The sequence below is a fragment of the Podarcis cretensis genome (genome assembly GCF_951804945.1).
Source record: "Podarcis cretensis genome assembly, chromosome: 8".
Classification (NCBI taxonomy): Eukaryota; Metazoa; Chordata; class Lepidosauria; order Squamata; family Lacertidae; genus Podarcis; species Podarcis cretensis.
Window position 1 is genome coordinate 31588713 of NC_137177.1, and position 26279 is coordinate 31614991.

The 26279-nt window shown below is 42.1% G+C and overlaps 2 protein-coding genes across 11 annotated transcripts in view; one reads left to right on the plus strand and one right to left on the minus strand.

Moving 5' to 3' along the window:
* Nucleotides 1–26279, minus strand: part of ZMYM4 (zinc finger MYM-type containing 4) — a 52207-nt gene that overhangs the window by 14713 nt on the left and 11215 nt on the right. For 3 of the 10 annotated variants that reach the window (XM_079985220.1, XM_079985216.1, XM_079985219.1), the window contains 18 exons: nucleotides 18538–18655; nucleotides 16849–16894; nucleotides 14856–15377; nucleotides 14136–14203; nucleotides 13476–13646; nucleotides 12597–12675; nucleotides 11568–11820; nucleotides 10486–10660; nucleotides 8131–8343; nucleotides 7246–7396; nucleotides 7015–7130; nucleotides 5844–6119; nucleotides 4660–4810; nucleotides 4054–4226; nucleotides 3175–3364; nucleotides 1424–1567; nucleotides 1175–1212; nucleotides 790–934 (listed from right to left, as the gene is read on the minus strand). In XM_079985220.1, coding sequence (XP_079841346.1) covers nucleotides 790–934; nucleotides 1175–1212; nucleotides 1424–1567; nucleotides 3175–3364; nucleotides 4054–4226; nucleotides 4660–4810; nucleotides 5844–6119; nucleotides 7015–7130; nucleotides 7246–7396; nucleotides 8131–8343; nucleotides 10486–10660; nucleotides 11568–11820; nucleotides 12597–12675; nucleotides 13476–13646; nucleotides 14136–14203; nucleotides 14856–15354 — 2842 coding nt within the window. In that variant the 5' untranslated portion in view covers nucleotides 15355–15377; nucleotides 16849–16894; nucleotides 18538–18655. Of the gene's footprint in view, nucleotides 1–789; nucleotides 935–1174; nucleotides 1213–1423; nucleotides 1568–3174; nucleotides 3365–4053; nucleotides 4227–4659; nucleotides 4811–5843; nucleotides 6120–7014; nucleotides 7131–7245; nucleotides 7397–8130; nucleotides 8344–10485; nucleotides 10661–11567; nucleotides 11821–12596; nucleotides 12676–13475; nucleotides 13647–14135; nucleotides 14204–14855; nucleotides 15378–16848; nucleotides 16895–18537; nucleotides 18656–20258; nucleotides 20577–23272; nucleotides 23371–26279 lie in introns of those variants that run through there. The other 7 variants (XM_079985213.1, XM_079985215.1, XM_079985222.1 and 4 more) reach the window with 5 other exon arrangements.
* LOC307223378 (uncharacterized protein) lies at nucleotides 9000–9774 on the plus strand (the record flags this gene model as incomplete). Its single annotated transcript, XM_079989345.1, has 2 exons — nucleotides 9000–9433; nucleotides 9735–9774. The coding sequence occupies 2 exons, from the start codon at nucleotides 9000–9002 to the stop codon at nucleotides 9772–9774; spliced, it is 474 nt and encodes a 157-aa protein (XP_079845471.1).

Genomic DNA, 26279 nt, shown 5'->3' on the forward strand with positions numbered 1-26279 from the left:
TACTAAGTTGGCCAAGGCTGAAAGCTTTCCGCTGAAAGCCAGCTTGATTTTGTGCTGGAATTTTCACTTGTTCATGGGTTGCCATAAACAAAGGTGGAAGATGTGAGTCAAAATTCATTATGGGTTTGATTGCTGGGGCTGCCCTGTTCTCTACTATACTTATTCACACATACAGAAGACAGCTGTATCATACATAAGAAATGTATACATGGGATACAGAAGACCATTTAACACTAATGGTGGGTGTCTTTGCCTATAGAGGAAGATGCACTGGGCACGCCCTCCACGCACTGGGCAATGCCACCTAATTGGGCCTCTAAAATTAAGATACTACTTTCCTAATGTAAGGACCATGGTGTTTCTCATAACTTCTGCTCTCTGGCTTGCAATGTTCCAGCACTGGTAGAAATTCAGAGAATCCACTGAGAGAAATCCAAATAACTACTTGTTTTTACATTTCCAAAGGGAAATATATCATTGCTTCTTTCTCCCTGGAACCTTTAGTGCAAAAGAAGGCTCAAGTTCTAGGCTGACTAATGCCTTGAACAGAAATACTCCCCTGGGTACTATACACTGCAATATGGTATTGAAGGTCTGTTTTTTAAAACCATTGCTGAATGGAACTTTTTCATCTTCCACAGCTGCATCCAATACGCTCCCCTACTTGCTCACTACTTGGTGATATTTTATCTGGTCACAACAAGAAGTGCTTACACAAGTTTTTACATTCACATCTCTCTGTCTCTGTCTCCCTCTCAGAACTGAACATGCCATTTCTGTATCACATACCTGTCTGGCATTCCTTGTGTTGCGTATGAGGCTTGCAAGAGGTGGCCTTGGTCTGTGTTATAGGCTTGCACAGTAAGGCTTTGTTCTTGAGAAGTCGGGGAGGCTGGGAAGGAGGAAGCTTCAAAGCATCCGTCTGAGTACTTGCCTGGTTCAGGGCAGAAAATGAGGTACAATAACTCTTTGCTGCCTTTCGTAAATGTCATGCTAAGATCAGCTAGTCCTAGTTACCAGCCCACTAAGCCACCACTTCTTTCACTTCCACTGCCTCTAAACCTCCCCCTCTACATACAGTGCAAAAGTGCCCAAAAACTTTGAGCAGTGTGTGTGTGAAATATATAAATAAATACTTTACTAGATGTCCCAGAAATTTTCTTGAAAAACTTACATCTCCAATAATTTTTGCTGTCACAGTAGGAACTGCACCTGTTAAAGGGGAAGGGAAAGCAGGAAATTTGTTTGCCGCTCTTCAGAATATCATGACTAGTTCTAGTTTCTGGGGATTACAAAAAGGGGGCATTAAGGAACTTTCTTAGGGCCATGCTTGTTGCTTTCCACAACAACAAAATGTAAATTTGCATAGATGTGTATGTGTGAGAGAGAGACACACCAGGAAGTGTATTTATCGCTGGCTTACCTTGCAAAACATTATTGGAATTGGCTGTGGGCTGGGCAGCAGGAGCACTGGCCAGGGACACCACGTTTGCTATAACTGGAGTAGAATCCTTCCTGAGAGACGGAGGGGGCCCCACCGAGGACGTTGGTGCCATGGAAAGATTTGCTAGGTAGAGGAAGCAGAATGAGTTGAAGTAGTGTAATGTGAACAGCGCAAGTAGACAATATTTATACGTCAATCACTCTATTTCTCTGCAGATGCAGCAGTTAGGTCATACGTACATTTGCACCCCTTAACTATACTTTACCCACTCTATCATACTGGCAATGATCATACAGTGGTGCCCCACAAGACGAACGCCTCGCAAGACGGAAAACCCGCTAGACGAAAGGGTTTTCCGTTTTGGAGGCGCTTCGCAAAACAAATTTCCCTATGGGCTTGCTTCGCAAGACGAAAATGTCTTGCGAGTTCCTGCGGGGTTTTTTCCCCTCCCCCCCCCCTTTCCTAAGCCGCTAAGCCACTTATCAGCTGCTCCGCTGATAAGCCGCTTAACAGCTAATCACTAAAAGCCGCTAAACCGCTAATAGCGCTAATCTGCTAAGCTGTCAATGGGCTTGCTTCGCAAGACGAAGAAACCGCTATACGAAGAGCCTCACGGAACGGATTAATTTCGTCTTGTGAGGCACCACTGTAGTTAGAAATGAAATCTCATTGTTGCTAATTGTCAGTGACCTTCCCAATTTAGACCTATTTGAACTGTATCACTGTGCGTACTTGAGCATTTTTTTAAAAATTAGCTTGTTTTGTCTGGTCACAAAATAACACACAATAGAATGTTAATTAAATTGTAGACGTAGTGATAGTCAAACACCTTTTATGTTGAATTAATGGCAGCCTGCTAACCACATTTCCTTGTGGGCTCCGTTTCTGAGTGAAAAGTCAATTAAAATGTTTATCGGGCAAACCCTGTTATCTTTATAGCTTTGAAAAGTAAAATAGTGACTTGAGTTGGGGAAAAGGGAACTTTGAGCAGATATGACTTTATGCCAGGACTGGATGATTTTATCCAGGATGTAAGTCTCCTTTTTGTTCAGAAGAATACAAAATACCATTATGGCTGCAATCCTACACACACCTGCCTAGAAATAGCATACTGTCCCAATCAAGGGAAGTAATAGTCCTGCTTTTTAGACCACACCTGGAGTACTGTGTCCAGTTCTGGGAACCACAATTTAAGAAAGATATGGACAAGCTGGAACATGTGCAGAGAAGGGTTACCAAGATGATCAAAGGTCTTGAAACCAAGCTTCATAAGGAATAGTTAAGGGAATTGGGCATGTTTAGCCTGGTAAAGAGGAGACTGAGATGAGAGGTGATGGCCACCTTCAAATATATAAAGGGCTGTCAAATGGAAGATGGAGCAAGTTTGTTTTCTCCTGCTCCAGAGGAAACCCAAACCAATGGTTTTAAGTTACAAGAAAAGAGATACCAACTAAACATCAGGAAGAACTTTCTGACAGTAAAAGCTGTTCAACAGTGGAAAAGCCTCCCTTGGGAGGTGATGGATTCTCCTTCACTGGAGGAGTATTGGTTGCAATCTGTTCCTATCACCAGCCTAGTCCAGCTAGATTCATGTCTAGTCTGCTGTTCAGTTGAAAGAAACACAAAAGAAGCACCCCTAGGCATGCTACATTCATTGATATGGGATTTGCCTGTAGCTGATGTCCCTACAGCTTCCCCGGCATCCATAATAGCAGCAGGCCTTCTTTTACCTGTATTGTTCTGAGGTGGGGGTGGGGGTGGCGGCGGTGGAGGAGGTGGAGGTGGAGGTGGATCTGATGCACACTGCTGATTGCAAAACATCAAAATGCAAAGCAAGTTGCAAAAATGCTTAATTTCCCCTCGCCATTTCAAGGACTCGCCAAGTTTGCCCTGCCTTTTGCAGCTGTCACATTTGGACATCTACAAAGAAGAGAAAAAGAGAGTACAATGTGCATATTGTTATTTTTTAAAGTAAAAAAAAATATTGTTCACACACATCTGACTGCTTTTCTTAAATGACTTTTTATCGTCGTTGGTTTGCATCCTGTGAACAATTCTGCTGACACAAGTAACATGCCACTCCATGGCACTGAGGTCACCTAAGCCTCAAGTGACAGCAAAGGATCCAGAAGTACCCCCAAGTTACATACCCACTTCAGAGGGATCGTAGCCCCATCAAGAGCAGGCAGCCTCCCATCTATCCCGTCTAGGAAACCACCCACTAACAGTGCTGCAGTCTTATCTGGATTGAGCTTCAGTTTGTTGGCTCTTATCCAGTCCATTACCAAGGCAAGACTATCGGTCCAGCACATCCACTGCCATCCCTGCAGATGTAAAGGAGTAGAGCTTTTGTGTCACCAGCATATTGCTGACAATGTACTCCAGAACTTTGGATAACTCCACTCAGCAGCTTCATGTTGATGTTAAACAGCTTATGTAAGGAATTAAGGAACTGACGATTGCTTTGAGGCCCACCAATAAGGCTGAAGCAAGCTCTGAAACCCCACATCCAAACTCAGTACATCTGTACAACAGATCTCACACAAGAGACTTGCTAGCTATCTAGAATTTTAATTTTTAAGACATGTTTGAACTCCAGAGCAGCTTACCTGATAAAACAAAACTGTGAATTTTGACATGCAGTCTTCTGAACAGAACTCCTCCACCTTGCCCCCAAAATGATTCTGAACCAGCTTGGGAGATGTCTGCAAACAGTAGCTGCACATCTTACAGTGGTTCCCCCAACGTTTGGCTAAGTCGTGCTTATACAGCAGCTTGCAGCCTGGAACAGCACAAGAGAACAAACATTAATCAATTAAGATTCCCCCCCCCACTCCAGTTCTCAAAGTAGGACAATATACACAAGTAACAGGCAGCACAGACATCCCTTGTGAACAAAGCAGCCACAAGCAGTAACATATGGCTACTGCCTAAACACTACTTTGTGACATATTTACTTAAAAATAAGCAACAGGTTATTTTGCCCTTGTAATTAACAGACTAGCTCCTCAATGAACTGGATAAATTTAGATCCCAAACCATGTGGTTTTACAACCCTTGCCAAAATGTAACCTCGAATCCACATTTCGGGATTGAGGATTGCTAAATCCTCAACAGAGCCCTGTTCCTGTGGCAATAGGAAGCTCCAAGGTCTTGGACCAAAATGCCTTGGGACTGAAGTTTGAAATACACACTCCAGATCTGTCCCTTCTTACCTTCACTACAGAATGACTTGTCAATGCCTGAGAATCGCACAGTCTCTTTGATAATCTTCTCAATCTTGCAGTATTCACACATCGACATGACACAGTTTATCTTCTTATACTCATCGCAGCAGGTCTTGCCACAGAACTGGAACATTTTACCCTGCAATTAAGCAAGAATACTTTGGTGAAACTGAATCCTCCAATGCCTGGCTGTTTCAGGAGAGGACATGCCACTTCATCCTTCTTCAGTGGGAATGCAAATTTGCCCACTTCCATTAAATGCAAATCGGGGCTGAGTAAAAAGCCACCATCCCACAGAAGTGCGAGAAAAGCCTAGAGTAGAATAGTGGGCAGGCCTGACACCAGTGGTCAGTTAAGCTGGGCCCTGGCTGAGGCCCCAGAACTCAGAAGAGTCCCTCATTGGTCCAACCTGCTGTCCATCTGCCATGAAACCTGGCTGGTGACCACTATGACTCTGCCTTTTCTGGGCTCTAAGAACCAAGGGGGTCTTCTTGTCAGAGCCTAGCACTCTCAGGACCAACATCTTAATGCCAGGCACTGCTTTTGTCATCATTGCAGTTTGTCAAATCAACTACAAAGGCTTAATTTTTTTATTAAAAAAAATCTACATTGAAAAAATCTTTCTAGTGACTATGGTGGAAGCATGGGCATTCTCTTGGCTACCTTGGAGATAGAGAAGCTGTTACTGCTGCTGCTGTTATTTAAAATCCATTTTTTCAAAAGTGGGGGACAGGGAGGAGTATCAAAATGCGCCAAGAGTCCCCTGAAGTGCCAATGCTGGTAGTGAACATAAATTCAAAAAAAGTGCAGAAAATCTAGTTTCATATAAGAAAAATAACAACTTCCTACATCTTGTGGAGGTAAAGATACGCTCAAAAGTGTGTGGTCAATGTCTGCTGAAATCTCAGAATTCAAAGACATGGCTGAATCAATTTGCCCCAAAAAAGAATCGTCGAAAAATTATACAAAAAGGGATACAGTGCAAGCCAGCCCACTTTGCATTTTCTATACAAATGTCAGCTTTCCTTGGCGCAGTGTATTTTAGAACTTATTATTAAGCATGGAATACACACAGCCTTGCCTGTCACTGGGCGTCTGGTCCACAATTAGAGCACCCACGTGTCCGGGTTCAAGAGGTCTGTGAACAACAACAACTGGCAGGTGCCAATTACCCTGTAATCGAGCAGTTCAGGCTTGGTTGCAAACAGGCGGCTACAGTGTTGACACTTGAGTTTGACGACAGTGCGGGCAAAGGTAACTTGCTGGGACTGAGCGGCGAGTCTCTGGAGACCAGCTGCGGCTGAGCTGCTGACCGAGCTGGGGGAAACCGTGGAGGTAGTGCTGCCCGCTGCTGAAACCGTGGCTCCTGAGGGGATACTGACAATCACTTGGCCCTGTGACAAGGGCACCACTGAAGAGTTCATTCCCGCAGGCTTGTTGAACAAGTTCTGTTAAAGCAACAGGGGATGGAAAAACCTTGCATCAACAGGATTTTCTGCCAAGTTTGAGGGGTTCCTAGCATAGGGTAACCTTTTCAAAATACCAGGGAGGAGCTAGCAATTTTAATAAGGATTGCAGTAGCAGCCTGCTAATCTCTGGAGGTACACCACCCCACCCCAATTCCCTGCCCCACAGCCAACCTATCCCAAGTCTCCATGCTTTTCTTTTCTTTTCTTTCCTTTTAATTGTTCTCCATCTGTGGAAAACAGAACTCTTAATTCTTGGGAAACCAATCTCAGAAAAGAAAATCACGGAGAACAAATGAAGACACAGAAGTCTGCATTATATCACAGAGGTTATACCAGTGTTACACCATCTCCATTGTCTTTTTGGTACCTGTTGAAGTTTTTCCTCTTTCAACAAGCCTTCAAAGTGGAGAAGTTTTACCCTAGTTAGAATCTGTGTTGGATTTGAAATTGTTTTTAAATATGCAGTTGTTTTCCCCCAGATGCCCACCCCCTTTCTAATTTTTTTTTAATGCCAAGCGCATAAAACTGAACGTGCACAAGTTAAATATGTGCAAGTTGAGAGCTTACTCTCTGTTTGTGTGCAGGTGTGCATATTATGAAACCAAGATCCTTCATAGCAAGCAATTCTTAGGTTAAATATTATATTATTAATTATTATGATTATTATAATTTAACTGACACATCTCTGCACTATGTCTATTAAGTGTATTAGCACTCTTATCAGGATGCAACATAGCAATGGAGAAGCTAGTGGTCAAAAGGAGAGGGACTATGCCCAAGGAAAGACTGGCAATGGCCACAAGTCCAGGAAGGGGAATGAGACTAGCACATCTGACAAGCCAATTGAGTAACTAAACTGGAAAACAGGACATACCTGAAAAGCCACCACGCAGCTATAGCTGCAAAAATTGCGTATGCTGCCATCTGACATAGCGAGGTGATACTGAGGGATGGCTGAGGTCTTACAGCTGTTACACTGAACCTGGACACCTGCCCGAGAGAAAAACAAACATAACAGAAAAATAATAATGTAAGAAATTTAATGTGCTTTAAGGTCTCTTGCTTTCAGAAAATGTATATATGAAAAGGACAACACAACATTTACCTGAAGATGTGACCATTTTAACTCTGTGTGCTGACAAGCAGTTCACAGAACAAAAGAGCTCTGTTTTCCCCACATTATTTGTGCTTTCAATCATCTCAGCTGAAGATCTCAGAGATTTACACAGTGCGCAGGGAGTGATTTTTGCTGACTTCTGTAGAAAGAGGAACAACAGATTTTTCCCCCTTCTGAGAGCAGAAAGAGTTCACTTGCCCACATAGCTCACTTGCAGGTGAAAGAAATAGGTGTGTCACATACACAAAACAGAAGTGAGCTTAGTATTTATTTATTAAGTCAGTTTACACACCGCTCACTAGACATAAAACATCTTCAAGTTGTTTCCAAAAAGGAGTCAAAGATGCCAAAGTAAAGAGTCACAGACTTGCAACAGTATCTTTTACAATAGGAAACAAGAATAGCCCCAATTTGCTTCAAGGGGCTGAACTACATGACTGTCTAAGACTCAGGTTTCCAGGTTTCTAAGACTTTCCCAGGAAAGTCACTTTGTGAGGGGATGTTCCTGCAGCAGGTTTAGAGTGCAAAATTCTCTCCCCTGTACCCAGAGCTGTTCACCTGTGCAGCATGGCCAATACCCATCTGGCCTGGAGAAATAAAAACAACTGGTGGTAAGCTCCCCTTTCCTGCCCACTACAGGTTCTCTCAAATTTTCCCCTTGTCTCAATAGAAGGAAAGTAGAATTCTGGCCTTTATGTTAAAAGCACTCCCTCGCCTTCCCTATCTGGCTGCTCTCCACAGACACAACTATAAACAAGTTTCATATTATTAGCAGTAGGGTTGAGGCTCCACGCAAGCCTAGTGTGCACTAAAATAATGATTTAAAACAGTAACAGCAACACACACCAGGAACCAAAGAAAGAAAGCACAGACCTGTTTGTATGCAGTGACACACGTTGAACTGCAAAACTTTTTGGACTGCCCCTCGATCTGAAGCATGTGGCACTGGCCTGAGGCACTATAACAGTAACCCCCACAGTTCTCACAGCAGTTCATGGTCAAGTTGTTTGCTGAGCGGAACTTGGAGAAGCAGGCGTCACTGCAGAGTTTGTGCACAACATTCTGGTAATTCACTTCATGCCGAATCTGAGAGAGCAAAAAAGCCATTACATGGGAGTATTCCAAGGCTTTCTTTCTCTCAAAATAATTATGCATTTTAAAAAATCTAGTGCACGGTGTCAAACACAAGGCCCGCGGGCCGAATCCAGCCCGCCAGACCTCGTCATGTGGCCCATATAGCCGTGTAGCCCCAGCCCGCTATTAGAAGCCCAGTCGCTTCCCACCCGCCCATCAAACAGGCTGCCAACGCAACGGCGCATGTGCGCGACGAATCCTCCCGCTAACTCCAATATCATAAAGGAGATCGCTTACCCTAGTGGCCTTTTTTGAACATGCGCGACGTTGGGCGTGCAACGCGCAGGCGCAGGCAGGAAAGGATTGGGGGGAAAGCCCCGCCGTTGCCGCCTCTGCGCTTACGCGCTTAAGTGAGCTTACAGAGAAAGGAGGCAGAGGTCGCGTGCGCGCTGCCTTCCCCGTGCGTGTGTAATAGCCGGCAACCTGTCAGCGCCCGGCCCGTGGCGCCTGTTTGCCGTTGCTGTGGCAGCCGAGGGGCCCTGCGGGAGGCCCTGGCTGCGAGGCCTGCCAGAGGGACAAAGCCTTCCGGGAACACAAGCGGCAGCTCGGCCACTTTCTCCTCATTGTCGCCTTCCCCCTCCCCGCCACAGCCGCTCATGCGGCTGGTGATGCAGCCCTGCGGCGGGGGCGGGGAGGCGGTGGGCGCCTTGCTGCAGCCCCAGGTGGTGCGGCAGCCACAGCCACCGTCGCGGGGGGCCTCGGAGGCGCCCTCGGGCCTCATGGTCTTCTACGAGCTGGGCCCGGTGGCGGGGGGCGACGCGGACGGCGACGGGGGCGGAGGCGACAGCCCTGGCGGAGGCCTGGAGGATCTGGACGACAAGGAGGAGGGCGGTGCCCAGTCGGGGGGAGGAGGAGGAGGAGGCGGCTGCAAGAGCTGCACCTACAAAGGCTGCAGCGAGACCACCACGCAAGTGGCCAAGCAGCGCAAGCCCTGGATGTGCAAGAGGCACCGCAACAAGATGTACAAGGACAAGTACAAGCGCAAGAAGAGCGACCAGGCGTTGGGGGGCGGTGGAAGTGGTGGAGCTGATGCAGAGGGAAGGCAATTTCAGGAGAGATGGGAAAGTGATAATAAAGAGTGGACACATAGTCCTACAGATACAACCGGCCCTTTGAGGGTGACCAAACTGCCGATGAATTTAGGTTGACACCCCTGATCTAGTGGATTACAGCATTTTCCCCCTCCCACCTACCAACCCCTTTTGATTTTTTTTTTTAAATTAAACAAGACAGACTTACAGAAGGGTTTAAAAACTGGCAATCCAGGCAAGTAAACTTTGCATCTTGCAAATTTTGAATTTTCTTACAATTCACTTAATTTGTATACTACCCTCCATCCATAGATCTCAGGGTGGTTCACAAGAGAAATATGAGGCATTGTGAGTGAATCATACTTATGATAGGCATCAGATTATTTGTCATGAAAATTAAAATCAATATTCTAAGATCCCCAAATGAAGTAACTTGTCAGACTTGCTACAAGTTTTGTTTCATCGTGAATTCTGATTAAAAATTAAGCAACCGAGCAAACCCATTTTTGCTTTTCTGAACCACAAAGGCAAAGAATTTCAGTGATTCAGGAAAATTCCACTTGAATGATGCAGTAGAAACTTGGGGGTGAGAGTGGGAAACAATACTATACCCAAGAAGTAGACTCTAGCACAGCCTTCCCCATCCCAGCTTGCTTGCTCACATCCTAACTCATTACTGATTCCAGACACGGTTCAGAAATTCAATGGCCTCCTTGGTTCAAGATGCAAGTGATAAGAGGAGAATGTCATCTGCATACTGGTGACAGCAAACTCCAAAACTTCAGAAAATAGGACTCTTCTTTGGAACTGGATTCTATTGCATGGTGGCTATAACTGCCCTCACCCTCACAAGTGCAGATGTACAAAGTGCTCTTTATAATTTGCAACTTGGAAACCAACCAATGAAGTTAGACAAGCTAGTGATTTGATGAAAGCAGTATGCAGAGCTTCATGGCTGAGCGAGCACTGAATGTGGCTTTTCCCGCACCCAAAGCTGATTCACTAATCACCTGGCATCCTGACCAACCAAACATTTAGAAAAAGGGTTTGCAATTTCAGTTACCACTGCATTCTTCTGGCACATGCTGCACTTGGTGGAAATACTGTTTGTGTGAATGGTGACGACAGGCTTCCTTTTCAGCTCGTACATGGATAGACACGACTGGCTGCAGAAGTCCTTGCTGGAGTTAGTGTTGTCAAACTGAGCGGTAATCACATCCTTTGGATTCAGAATTTCCCTAGGCAGTTTTGAAAGAGGAAGAAATCAGGTGTTCAACTTTCACAACCACAAATTTACATCCTCCACAGACCAGTGCGGTTCTCTACAATACCAAATGTCAGCATAGAGGTTGTGATCTGTCTAGCTAGCATGTTCCACTTTACAAACGGAGCAACTGGTACCAATGAGTGTGACCTGGCCTGACTACATCTGAATCACAGAAGTAAACCCAGGGCAAGGATTTGTCCACAAACAGCTTTCCAGGTCATGTGGCCAGCAGGACTAAACTGCTTCGTGACGGAAACCAGAGTGCATGGAAATGCCTTTTACCTTCCCGCCGCAGCGGTACCTATTTATTTACTTGCACTGGTGTGCTTTTGAACTGCTAGATTGGCAGAAGCTGGGACAGAGCAACAGGAGCTCACCACCATCATGCAAGTTCAAACCACTGACCTTCTGATCGGGAAGCCCAAGAGGCTCAGTGGTTTAGACCACAGCGCCACCCGCATCCCTTCAAATTACATTCCCAGGGATGCTTACAAAATAATAATATTAGTGCTATGTTTCTTTCCCCTTTCACAAAAAAGAATAAAAAGCAAAAAAGGCTAAGATTTTTTCCATTTCTTCTGCTGATCATCAGTGTCAAAAGTCTGCTTTGAAAGCATTTTAGTTTCCTAGACTTGAGTACATGGGTGCTTCCAGACTGTCACTACCTTTGGGGTGGAATTCAATCACATACCAGCAAATCCAAGTTACAAAACTGAGTTGATGCTCTTGTGCAACAAACCTCTCCCCACCCACCCAAAGCGGACTTTCTGCAGCAAAGGGAAGTGTGGGATAACATGTACTTGACACAACGCCTTCTAAACTCCCCACAAACGATTCAGAATTATTTGTAGCACATTTCAAAGCCTGAGAGCCCTTACTTTGAGCAGCTGGAACAGGTTTTCTTGGAAGAAGCTGGTGGTCGTGTGGCTGGTACAGTATATCCCGTGAGGCACAGTGTGGAGCAGAAGAGCTGAGTGGAGCCTTTCCTCTGATAGGCTGTTTGCCCCTTCTGTAGGATCTTCTTACAGCCTGAACAGGAAACCCGAACAGCCGTACTCGGGACTGAAGGAAGCAGTTTGTTCATGCCAGAGGATGGTGTGTTAGGTGGGAAATTGGAAGTCAGCTGTGGAGCTTACCAAGAAGAGAGGAAAGAGATATGTTGCTATTGAGGTCATCTTCAGAGGCTCTCCTCCGGGTGCTCCACCTCCACCTGAGAAGCAGGTGGCAACTGGAGTGGGGGGGAGCTTCTCGGTTGTTGCACCTCATTTTTAGAAGTCCCTCCCCAGAGAAGTTTCCCTGGGGCCAATGTTGCTATTTTTTTTGTAATGTATTACTGACTTTTAATAACTGATAATACATAAAACATAAAAAAGAACTCTGCCTCCCTCCCTATATAAAATAAAATAATCACTACTATTACCCTTCTGCTCCATTTGCTCAAACAAAATACAAAAAGCCATTTCTTCCAAGGCAATTAGTATATAGTTATGTACTACTTTGGAAACCGGACTTGTGAACAGGGAGAAGTCAAATTACTGGCCACCAATGCTCCATTAAATTATCAGTTTTCTGTCTCCCTTTCTGAGTCCTGATTTTCTGTGCTGAGCAACTTATCCATAATTAATAAATCCCAAACTGTCTGCACCCAATCCTCTTCTGCTGAGGATTCAATAGATTTCCATGTCTGTGCTATCACTAATCTGGCAGGTGTTAACAAATTATGAAACAATTTCTTTTGGCAAAGCCTTTTTAAAATGTCCCTAGGTTTTTAATGCTATAATTTATTTAAAAATTCTCTTTTGATTTCTGTTATTTATCTTGCTTTTGTAAATTTCCCTGAAAGCATTGCTGAAGGATGGCATAGCCATCTGAAGAACAGGAGGGGCAAGCGCAACCCTTTTCCTTACCAAGAGGGCTGCCACTGACTGAAAACACAGCACTGATCTTCAGTTCCCCTTCCTGAGTTTTTGGCTGCTGGCCATATTCCTGAAACAAAACAGCTACAGGTAAAATTCCAGCCACTGTGATCACCAGTACTCAATCTATCGTGTAAATCCTGGGATACATTTGAAATAATTGTGCCCTAACTCCAGTACAATAGTAATAATAATTAACAATAATAATTAACAATCACCTTCTGCAGTCCTACTGCACCTTCACCAGTCTTACTGAAGAGGCTCCTCATGAGACTGGAGGAACATTGCCTGGCTGTGTGAGGGCCGCTCCCTGCAAGGCACTTTCCACCTGGCCTAGGGGGCAGGGCCCACACTCACCAGCCCTAGAAAGAGGCTCCTCATGAGGCCGGAGGAACATTGTCCTGCTATTGTTTTATTGATTTAATATGCTGTAAACTGCTTTGAGATTTTTATTAAAAAATGTAAAGCAGTATAGAAATTAAAATGAATAAATAAAAATAAACATCTCAAGGTGATGTATAATAAAATAATCCTCCATTGGGTTGGATGCCATGACAGATCACTTTTCCTATGCAGTGTGCTGATGTCAGCCACGTTTGATGGGAATGGCTCACCAAACTCCATCCCTACTTTTACTCTCCTCCATGCCCCTGCCCCACTTATACATGCATCCAAGATACTGCACTTTTCCATGAAAAGAGTTATTCTGAAGGCAGCTATAAAAGCATCCAAAGAGCTAAGAACAGAGATGCAATCCCATTCCTACTACCACTCTAATATCTTCACCATACAGCTTTAACCCAGCAGCCAATGCTGCACTTATAACACAGAGAGACAGGTCAAGGCTAGGCAGTTTATGTCCCATCTTACCTCAGTATTATCTGGTTCATCCTTAATTTTGTTCAGCAGCCCCTGCTGAGGTGCAATAGCTTTATCATAGTCATTGTCCAAAGGCTCTTCCTTAATTCTAATATTTGGTGCATAGGAATTCCCCAGCTCTTGACCAACGGATTCCTTATTAGCAAACAGGTAGCTAGACTCCTAGCACACAAGAACAGTAACTTCAGCAGCATACACATTTGGGAGACAACTTTCCCATTTACCTCTGAATTTAGCTACAGTCCACTTTCCCAGTTTTTCTCTTCTCCAGCAGCTTTCCCCATGACCTCTTCTCTTGTCCTTGTTACCCTGAGTTTCTATGTTTCCATCTTCTATGTTTCCTGACCTAGAAACTCATCTCCCCTATTCCCTGGTCCACTTTCTCTGCCTTTCCTTTCCTAGACCCTTGCTGCTTCTCTCTTTCCTAGGCTCTTCTACTTTGCCCCTATACAGTATAAGATCAGAGCAGCTCAGCGAATAACAGTCCAGGACCCTTCAACTAGCTCCACCGTTCTGTGACATTATGGCAGCTTAGCCAACTATTAGCAGAGGGTTCAACAGCAGCACAACAAAATCTCTACAATATTCCAATTCAAAAAAAAAAAAAAAATGCACTTTGATATGCCAATCAAATAAAGGCCCACAACTTACCCTGAAGTTAGTTTCTGGTGTTTGTGGTGCCAACTGTGTCCGTAATGTTTCATCTACTTGATTAGTAACTAGGGAAAAACATATTCAATTAGCATCCCTTTGGAAAGCAATTCACTGCAACCTGTGGACTACTGCAGCAATGCAGGGGTGGGGAACTGCATTCAGCTGCCAGGCCCGATCCTGATCTTCTGATTTCTCCATCCACAGGTGGGAAGTCAACCAACATCATGCAACAACTTCACTCACTGTCAGCACCAATCAGTTGAACAGCACTGTCAGTGAACCCCACTTGTCAAGGAACAATTGGGAGCGCATGTTAAATTTTTAAAAAAATATTCCTTTGCAGCAAAATATTTAGTTGCTCCACATTATGTCATCAGGTGTAAGACTGATCAGTTTAGTTTGGGGGAAATGGACTCAGGGGCCCAATTAGAACCCTTGCCAGGTCTAATTAAGTGCAGTCCAGAAGTCCCCACCACTGCAGTACTATTTTGTTCATCAGTTTTTTCAAAAGTGGATGGAACTGAGTATGTCAACCAGATGCAGCCATCCACGAGGCAAAGTGAGTGCCATTACGCGTGGCAGACAGATCTGTCCCATGGTGTGTAATCCACTGGGAATTCCCTTGAAGATGTTTCACTGAAATAAGCAGAAACTCATTAAGTTTAACCTAAACCCTAAGGTTTGCTCTCTGCTTAACCTTAGCAAACAAAGTGTTACCTGATTTATCAAGGAAACTGCTTTTCAATCTGGAATCCATTTCCTTCGGCATTTTTTCCAATCGTTTGTCATGCTCCTGAAAAGGTCCTTCTCTGGCTTTCTCCTTTGTCAAAAAAATATCTTTAGCATCATCTCTTCCTATGCTAAAATCTTTCCGAACAGACTTAAATACAGAGGGCCCTTTGTCAAAAGGGGAAGAGAGGTCTTTCTGAATCACATTTTGCATCTGTGTGTCTTTCTCATTGTCCACTGCATGATCCCGAACCCTCCTCATATCTCCCCGACTATCCTCAGGGCGCGAAGGGAGGCTATCCTTTGCCGGAAAAGTTTGCTCATCCTCATTGTCACTCCCAACAATAGGAATCCCTGTAAGATCCCCAGAATTCAAGAAGTAATCACTGTCAACCAGCAAGGAGTTTGTAGATCCTGTTCGATTCTGCATTCTGTACGGTATACTGTCGAAGGCAGGGGTTAGGTTGTGAACAGTTTTCTCAGACATTTCTGTAGGTACAAGCTCACCACCTGGAGAAGGAAGAAGAATAAGATGCTTTCCAAAACCAACATATTTACAATATGGAAGCAAATATAAGGATGAGGATATTGTTTTGGGCTTTCAGCTGGGTATTACAGTTTGTAATTTTGATGTTTTATATTTCAAAAGTTGCTTTTTGCAACCTTGTGACTGGATGTGAAAGAGGGAAGGGGACTTAATAAAATAAAATATTTATGTGCGCCCCAATGTATTTACAGTGGTACCTCGGGTTAAGTACTTAATTCGTTCCGGAGGTCCGTTCTTAACCTGAAACTGTTCTTAACCTGAAGCACCACTTTAGCTAATGGGGCCTCCTGCTGCTGCTGGAGCACAATTTCTGTTCTCATCCTGAAGCAAAGTTCTTAACCCGAGGTACTATTTCTGGATTAGCGGAGTCTGTAACCTGAAGCATATGTAACCTGAAGTGTATGTAACCCGAGGTACCACTGTATTATACTTTAGGGCAGTGGTGTCTAAGTTTTTTTCTAACAGGGCCAGATTTGATGAAGTGAAGGGCCGTGGGAGCCGACCAAAGGGCTAACCAAAGTTTTGACCTTTTTTTAGGATTGAAGTTGTTGAGGGTTTTTTTAGGATTTTACCCCAGGAAATGAACTGCCACAGGGGCCGGATTAAACCGGCCAGTAGGCCAGATTAGGCCCCCCAAGTGGACTTTGGACATGCCTGCTTTAGGGGATGGAATAATGTCCTTAATCTGTCATGAACACACTGCTGATCAACTTCTTTGGAAACCTGCAGTATGCTAAGAAGAAACAATTAACAATGTTCTTACCATTCTAGAAAATTCCTGGTTCCAGTCTTCCTCCCCACCCTTGCCCCAACCATTTGCTGTTATGTCCAAAAAGTACAGACTGTAGTTAACATAAACTAGAATTCATTGAAACAAGCCAGGGTCAAACCATGATTTATGCTGCACCCTTAAGACTTGACCATGAACTAGTATAACAACCAAAATGGGGCACTCGTTTCACCTTTAAAGCTGCACACTATTTGACCATTTTAGAAAGCTTTGTGTCAAGACCTTAAAATAGCTTTCTTTGGTACATACAGCCAGTTTAAACACTATTAGCCTACACGTGGTCAGTGTGTGTTTGTGTCCCCAATATACAGCTACTTAAACTGACTCACCAGACATCCTAGTTCTCACTACTATTAATTTGCAGTGTTCCGCAATTTTAGAGCTCTCTGTGGGGTTATCAAGAATTGCCACAATTACTGCAGATGGGTGGAGAATGCATCCCTCCCAATTGTTTTGCAAAGTGTCAGTATCAGAGTTTTGAAATACATGTAGTAGCTACCAAACTGGGTTATTAGTTAATGATCTGGAATATTTTTTGTTACTTACAACCCCACCACTTAGTGACTGGACTTAAGCCATCTGCAACTGGGATTCTGGAATCTTTTAAGAAAGGAACAGAATAAACAAACAAAAGAAGCACTTACGTTTTTCTGCTATACTCCCAAAAACTGCATCAGCTTTGTCTTCATACTGCAAAGAGAAAAGGAAATATATAATTATTCTTGTTTATTCACATAATTTTACATTTATTTATCTATTTATTACATTTCTATGCCGCTCCTTCATCCAAGAATCACAGGGCGGTTTACAATATAAAAACACAAAAATACATGAGATAGGAGACAAATATTTTCCTCTTCCATTTACCAAATTCCCAGTGCAAAAACTCACAACTTTATAATGCAGTTATCTTACAATTCAGCCTTCTACACAAATGAAAGAAACAGAATATTCCTACCAAGACTGTCTTCTTTTATACAGAAATGCATAAAATGACCATTAAGGATTAACCAAACAAAATACATTCATTCACAACATGAAAAGATTTAGCAACTGTTGATAATCCAATGATTTTAAAAAACCTGGTGAAGTTTGCAGATGCCCCACCCCATACCCTGTGATTAGTAACAATGCGGGACTGTCGCAAATTTTGTTTGCTTACAATTCTCTATGCACCCACATTTTCCTATGGTTTTTCAGGTCCATATCCAAATGGGGAGAATGGAACCAGAGAGAATACCCACATCGACCTGGTCCTGTGATTCCAAATGAAGTTTCTGAACCTTAGTGTTTTACTAGAGGAATCCTAGGAGTTGACAAATGCCAGTTTCTTGCTTGTTTCAGTAGCTGGCAGGAGAGGTGGTTTCTCTGTTTAACAGTAGTTAAACAGTGAGAGATGGTTCTCCTCTGATCAGCTGTGTTTGATGGTATGGTGCAGGCAAAGTAATGTTACAAACCTGGCTTTCCAATGCTGAGCACTACTGCTGTTTACCAAGAGGGAGAGGGTCAAGGCAAGGAGAGCTCAGCAAGGAGCCAATCTGCTGTTCCTGTTGTTGCACCTACACCAAGCTATGCACACCTCATCCTCCCAGTAAGCGGAAGTGAGAATCAGAATTGGGAAGCCAGGCATGCAACACCACCCTGCCTGCACTGCTGCCTCTAACGTAGTAGGGTTGAGAATGGTACTGTTACTAACATGGTGCAGTGCTTGTAGCTGTGCTTCCTAGTGCCATAACAATGGTTTCCGGTAACTAAAAATGTCAAAGCATTTTTTGAATATACTGACACTGACAGGTGAGGAATGTAGTGGCCTAATTACCGTATTTTTCGCTCTATAAGACGCACCAGACCACAAGACGCACCTAGTTTTTGGAGGAGGAAAACAAGAAAAAAAAAAATCTGAATCTCAGAAGCCAGAACAGCAAGAGGGATCGTTGCGCAGTGAAAGCAGCAATCCCTCTTGCTGTTCTGGCTTCTGGGATAGCTGCGCAGCCTGCATTCGCTCCATAAGACGCACACACATTTCCCCTTACTTTTTAGGAGGGAAAAAGTGAGTCTTATAGAGCAAAAAATACGGTATTCACATTTCAGTGGATTTGTAGACCAGTGCTTTTTCCCCTCTAAAAGGCACTCACAGGGTCTTGTAGATAATATCAAGTTAGACCAGCAGTATAAGTGTTAGCAATACAAGTGTTAGCAAACTAGAACACATTGTAAAATGTACAAGCGATGAATACAACTAGCTATCTACACAAGCAAAGTAGAAAATATTATAACAGAAAAAGTTTAACCACACTTTCACTTGGCCCGTATTTTGATTGTATTAATCTTACCCGCTGAATCGGATTTGATCAGATTTGAAGAGATTCTGCTTAACCGAGCTTCAATTCAGTGGGTAAGATCAGATTTTCACAAGGCACAGCAGTGGAACATCGAGAAAAGCTTTAGAGCCTAGGGAAATTAATTGGTACACAACATGATCAAAATATGACATTGTGAGAGGAAACTGTTTCCTTATAACATGCGTTTCTCTCATTAATGAAAACTTAAGTCCTGCATATAATTTTGTGTTCTGGTATTTTAAAATTTGACTATTCTCTGCTCTGTCTGCTTTTAACAGATGCCATTAGTCAGGAAATACTCTGTCATACTGGCCAGGGAATATACACTCATGTTTTGGCTTTTATATTTCAAACCTGCAGTGTCCCCCATAGCACTGTTAACTTATCTTCTACCAATGTGTCAATTTCTCCTGAATATAACATAGGTATTTATGTACACTTTGAGAACAGTCTCTAAATCTATAGTTCTAGGAACATCATCTTCCAATTAACATTAATTTCTGATTCATTTTTTTTCAAAGTTATATTGTGAAATACTAGGACTGTAAAGCATCTATTGCTGCTTTTTAACTGTGTATTTTTTGTCTCTACTTAGTATCATTTGATTGAATTTACCACATTCCTTCAAAGTTGTCATTAACACTGAGTAAAAGGATCATCATTTATTAATAAGACAAAAACTATCTCCTGTTCTCTTATGTCTGTACAAAAATCAAATCTCTGGTCCAATTCTGCTTTGTATTCCAAAGTCAATTTACCTACCCTCATGTACCTATCCAACAACCAAACATACTCATTCATCTTCACTCTGTCTGACAGATTTTGTTAATTCTTCAATCACAGATGAAGAAACATCAAATACTGAAGTCACTTGTCTTATGGCTCCACTTGTTAATGTTAAAGAAAGGACTGCTCTTTTGTAGAGTGTTTCCAAAAATGATACTATCCAATAAAACATTATTGGTCATCATTAAAATGGCTAAGTTCACATTCAAGGCAAAGCCATAGCTAGGGAAACCAATCATGGTTTCTTCAGCAAATATGTCTCACAGATAAGTAAACAATTTATGGCTTGTTTCCCCAGAGCTTGCTTTGTTTTCCAGCTGCTGATGTGTCTGTAGCTTAGCAAGCATATGGGGTGGGGTGTTCTAACAAACAACAGTTAAACAAGACCAGTGGATTCAGACAAAGCATTAAACCATAGTTTAAACAAGCCATAGTTTCTCATGCTGGTTCGTTGCCAGAAAACAAACCATGATAAAACTGCAGGCCATATATGGACATTCCTTTTTTGTATTTGTATTTAGTTTTATTGGTTTTAATGTAAACAGTATAAAAGGTAACAGAGGTTTAGCAGCCAGATTTACAATTACAACAAAGGTGTGATGTATTGAAACGTAACACTGTGAGACATCTACCAAAACGAGATGAACATAAAATATCCATTCCAACATAAATCATGAGTCACTGGGTAGCAATAGCCAGCATTATATTTATTAATAAAGCTTATAAACAGAAACCAGATGACAAAGTTATCATGTTTTGCCAAACCCTTAATCACTGCATGATGATAACATGAGTGCTCTGAAAGAGCAATATCCCATATTCTTGACCACCATCTCTCTTTGGAGGGCCCATCTGGGGCTTTCCAGTTTTGAGCAACTTCTAAGCGTACAGCAGCCAGTAATAAGGAGATTAAATCTTTGTGATACCTTGGGGTTTGTCAGACTTTCAGCTGTCAAAAATCTTTCAGAAAGACCAGGTGCATTCAGATGCAATATCAGAAATTCAGGGGAACCAGGCCAATTTCTTGTAATTGTAGATGAATAAAAGCAAATATATTAGACACAATGCTAATTTCATCTATGATTAAAAGTAGTAAAGACTTAATGAGGCTCTGTAGAAAGGCAGCAGTGTCAAGACCTAACTTTCAATACTTCATCCATGTGCTCCACTGGGAGCATAAAACAGTTTACGGGATAATCACACTACCAATGCTGCACTGAGTATAAGAAGAGCCTTGCTGGATCAGGCCAAAGGCCCATCTGGACCAAATTGTTTTCACATTAGCCAACCAGATGCCTATGGGAAGGCCATAGGCAGGACAGTGATGCAATAGCACTCTCCTCACTTATGACATCCTGCAACAGGAATTCAGAGATATACTGCCTCCAACAGTGGAAGTAGGACATGGCCATTGTGGCTAGCAGCCACTCATAGCATTCTCCTCCGTGAATTTGTCTAATTCTCTTTTAATGCAACCCAAGTGGGGGACTGTCACTACCTTATGTGAAAATGAAATCAGGAGTTTATGCAATGTGTGAACAAGTCTGCTTTTGTCTAACTGGAATCTTCCGATATTCAGCTTCACTAGATGAAGTAGGTTCTGGCATTATGAGGGGAAAAACATTTCCCTATCCACTATCCATGCATGTTCTCATACAACTCAATTGTGTCCCCACCCTCACCTATTTTATTTAGTTAAAAAGCTACAAATGTAACCCATCTTCATAGCAGAGTTGCTCCATCCCCTTGCTTTACATCAGGGGTCAGCAAAGTTTTTGTGGCTTGGGCCGGTTCACGGTCCTACAGACGCCGCGGTGGGCCAGAGTGTGTGTGCGTGCACACATGTACAAACGCTATTTCCAGCGCGGAGGAGGCGTGTGCAGCTTCCCATTGACTGAAGGAGCTTCCTGCAGCCAATGGGAAGTCGGCCAACGTCGCAGAAGGCAGTTCCCCACTCTGCTCCGTGCTGGTTTAGTATGGCGCACAGGAGCCGGCTGAGCGGGCAGCGGGGGTGGCCCATGGGCCTTAGGTTGCTGACCCCTGCTCTACAGTTCACTTCTGTCTCTGGTACAACGCATTTTGTACAACACATTGTATTATACTTTCCAAATTTGCTTGAATTATAGACTTGTAACATGGTGGGCTCCCATTGCTCGGTCCCTGCTCCTGCCAACCTAGCAGTTCAAAAGCATGTCAAAGTGCAAGTAGATAAATAGGTACTGCTCTGGCGGGAAGGTAAATGGTGTTTCCATGTGTTGCTCTGGTTCACCAGAAGCGGCTGAGTCATGCTGGCCACATGACCCAGAAGCTGTCTGCAGACGAACGCCGGCTCCTTCGGCCAGTAAAGCAAAATAAGCACACAACCCCCAGAGTCGTCCATGACTGGAACTGATGGTCAGGGGTCCCTTTACCTTAACTTGATTAGATCCAATATTTTGTGAACACTAATTCCCACATAAGACGTGACATGTGAGCAATACAAGAGGATGGAGCACTAAACTCAACAGAGCTTTGCATTTCTCACAAGCTTCTATGACTGAGAATATGAGTTTAGGTTTATCTTCGGGCTCAGCTCATATGTAATGAAGTCCTTAATTTTATCTCTCTTTCCTGTACTAATTACTGACCTTCTAACAAATGTAAATAGTGTATGCTGAACATTCTTAAACTCAAAGAATGATCATTACACTGAACTCTGTGATAGCACTGACTTGAGTTTTCTTTTTTCAATTTTTCAGTTTTACAATCATGAACAGAACCAAGCATTTTATTTATTTTTCATCAACAATATTTAACCAAATCACCTAAGATGGTTCACATGTAATGCTAAGCCAGATTATGTCTTAGTGCACATGTCTAAGTGTGATTGAGAGATCACAGTCATGATTCTTGCCTAGTCCTCTTGCTGCTGCACTGCCAGAGTTTGTCTTATAGCATGTTGTCTAAACTTAGGCTCATAGTTTTTCTTCTCCAGAAAGCTGTAAAACTATGAACTTTGCTTACAGCTCACAATTTGTCTAGCATGAGGCAAACCAGGAGTCCAGGTTTGGACCTGCTAAGCCAAACCATAGCTTAGCTCACAGCAGAGCAGCAGCAGGACCAGAGGAGGAGCAAAGTGCTCACAATTTACTCTCCAGGAGCCTGCATGCACATGCATTCATGCTAAACATAGTCTGGCTTAGCATTATGTGCGAGCCAGCTCAGAATCATCATAAAGTACAAACTATATTTCTGTACCCAAATCATTTTCTGTATTTTGATTGGTAAAACATGAGCTCATCTGTATTCAGTTTTCTAGTAAAGCTACTGCTGTTTTTGTTACTGAGAACATGATTCACAAAAATAATTTACAGTGATGACAGTAATCACTATAAAGGACTATTCAATTGTTTAATTTCTTCTTTAAGATGAGACATTCTTGTAATTCTTTTGTATGGTTTTATGGCATTCTATGTTTTATAGTATTTGCATATATTACTGTGATATTTTATGTGAGTGGGCAGTATATAAATTCTCTTTACAGTTTACAGTTGTTTTAGTCTTTCAGAATGCCTACCTTAAATTTATCTGTCTCTTGTCTAATCTGCACTGCTAAATTGTCTGTATGAGTAACAAATTGTTTTAGATTGTGACTGATTTTAGAGATCCAAAAGAATTCCTCATAACATTAGCTATACTGTAGTAAGGGACACAAAGTATAAGGCATTTTTTTAAAAAAGAAAAGCTTTAAAATCTATCTCCCTGCTCCCCCTCCCTTGTCCCTTTTTTGTCTTTTGATCATAGGTGCTTTTTAGACCACACCTTATTTCCCCCCAGGACACATTTTGTCCTATTTCTTTTAGCAACGTTAGGCTAATTTTTAAATTTTGGCTTTATTTGTTATGTTTATTATCTGATGTATCTCTGATTTAAGTGTGGTCCCTGCAATATTTCTCCTCACCCCTTTTAGCTTTTTGAGGTGGTAGTATCTACGTCTCTTCTGTCGCTTTCTTTGTTGCTTCGATGGCATTTTTTCTTCTTTGTATTTTACTCCAGATGCTAAAAGAATAATATTCAAGTCTGGTTAAAAAGATTTAGTGTTGATTCTACTGAGGCAGCACACTTAGTCATATTTAGCATATCCCTAAAACAGTTGCAGTATATTCTGAATTATGGTTGGGCCTTAAAATCATCCTTGTGATAGACCACAGTACACTTGAGTAAAAAAAGTAACAATAAACTCAAGAAGCTGCTAAAAAACAAAAGAACATCAGAGCAGAATAAGACACAAAGCAGTTTGCTTCAACACTAAGAATTTCAAACTCATCCAGCCTATATCTCACCTAAAATAAGCCCATGCGTATGTGGGCTTCATACTAAGTAGGCATCAATGGCAAAGAAGAGAGTTGACTTCTCTACCAAGGTTAATCTGGCTCCTGGCTTGTGTGCCAAGGTTAACAATGTAGTTTTATGATATACAAAATTATCCCCCAACACTAAAAGTGATTTTTTTTTTACACTTTAAGGGTAAAAATTACTGTGAAAATTGATACAATTATCACTATTGACTGACAGTTCCCAACATCCTTCCTCCTAGATTCATAGAATCTGAGTTTGCACCTGAATTTTAAAAAATGTTGTAACATGAAGTAAATTAAGAACAGAGGACCAAAATTCCCTCACCAGTATGTACATGAACCCAATATGACATAGTTGTTACTTTTGCTGTTGGATGCTGCATGTTTAAGTAACCTTGAAATGTGGCTTTTTGTATGTTGTTATATTGTTGTTGTGCTATGTTACTATGAAATTGTTACTATGTCATTGCTTTGCTATGTTATTATAAAATTGTTTTTGTAGTGTTTGCTTGAAGTGTATTCCTGTTTTCTCTGTTGTAAGCTGCTTTGAACATTATTTTGTGTGTGGAAAAGCAGCATACAAATAAAATGAATGAATGAATAAATAAATATTGGGATGCAAATAAAATGGTTGCAGCAACATTTGCTTCTTGAAACTATTAATTTAATATACATTAAAATATTTAGAATGTGCAAATAAAGGAAAATTAAACAAAGTATTTTGTTTTAGAATTATTATTTGAATATAATTGAATTATTATTTGAATATAATTGGTAGTTCTTAGCAATATGCGTACTTTCATTCACAATATAAACTCTACACTTCACTACAAAGGTTGCATGTGGCAGAATGAAATACAATTCACAGTGCTACATAAGGCGTGTATAGAAAGTTTGGTCCAGAAGATCTTAAAAATAATGCTTATTTTAAACCAGTAACCCCATGGCATCTGATTTACTACTACTATAAAAAAGAAGATGGCTTTAGACTTCATTATTTTCAGTCATCAGGCACAGACAAATCTGGTCTAGTTCTAGGAGTCATCTTCACACCATAGCAACCAGGGCCAATAATTGACAACCACATGCATCTAAACTTCAGGCAATAGAAAGCAAAATAATTTCACCATTGAGAGGTGGCTCCAGAATCATGTCCAGAATTACCAGTAGGGCATACAAACATCTGAATAATGTACTAGAGTTTATAGTTTCTGCAGCTGCAATCTCCCATCCATGTTTCCCAAGGTATAGCGCTGATTTCTGAGTAAAGTTTACATTGACTTGAATCCCCTTTCTTTTCCCCTTCCCTCTCATCCTTTCAGTGTTCTGTCATGTGCAAAGTCAACGGACATTAACCATCTCTCTTGCTATGTAAACACATCTTGATTTTCTGTCTCAAAGATTTTTTGATTAATATAAACTCAGTTGCACAAAGTGGTGTAGCACAGCCTCCAACAACCTGGTGCCCTCCATGTGTTTTAGACTACAACTGTCACCCTATTATTGGGATTATAATTAGCTTTAAAAAGTTTTCAATGCTGTATCTTAAATTGCTATTATCTTACGATAAAATGCGAGTAACAAATTGTTGTTGTTGTTTGCTGCTGCTGCATGTGTCTTAAAAAGAAATCATAACACTTTTATCCTACCCTTCCTCCAAGAAGCTCAGGGTGGTGTACAAGATTTTGTGCCCATTTTATACTCTCAACCATCCTATGACCGAATGACAGTGACTGGCCCAAGGTCACCCAGTGGGCTTCATAGCTTGGAGAGAAGGGAAGATCTTTATTGCTACAAGGTGAAAAACAGCTTTTGAGACCTATTTACGCAGCATTCCTGTACAGAAAGATTCAATTCCTCTCCTAGCACCATGACTGCAACTGAAGTAGGAGCCCCTCACACCTGCTTTTGAGTGTGATAAAAAGTGCAGAGGTCCGATCACAGATTTTCCACATCATGTCTGTTTTAGCCCTATCTTTAGACAATGGAGATGGGGAAAAATCAGAGGGGGACTGAAGAAAGTGGGTGAATGTGAGCATGCATGTGTAAGTTTAATTTCAGAAGACGAAAGAGACGCATGAGAGAAGCTAGGATGGGGATGATGTAGAGATGTAGCATTAAGTTACCTGCTATAATTTACACAATGTGTGAAATCCAGGCTCTAGTGTAAAACTTGAATCCCCTCCGCACAAAACAACTAGCAATCACCATCACAGGAGAAATACCCTGGCAAACATAAGATACAAGAGAACAACTGCTGGAAAAATGCAAGCAGACAGTACCCCCAGTATCCTTTAACTGATTTTTAAAATGGCCTTGAAATCTGAAATGATTATTGGGTATGTGCATCTCTGATCGCTCCAAAAATGCTGACACATTATTAGAATTGTTAAAGGTAATATTGTTACTACTACAAAGTTAGTAGGGTGTTCCGTTAAACTGGCCACAGCCCACGAGAACACAAATAATAATAATAATGTCCTAAAAATACTGCTTATATTAAGCCAGGGCAAAATGGAGTGGCTTGTTTTCTTAAGTGGGCTGGGTCATCGGTAGCAGTAATACCACTGCTCCAGCTTTCCTTTGTCTTCTGAGCACAATATGCAATGC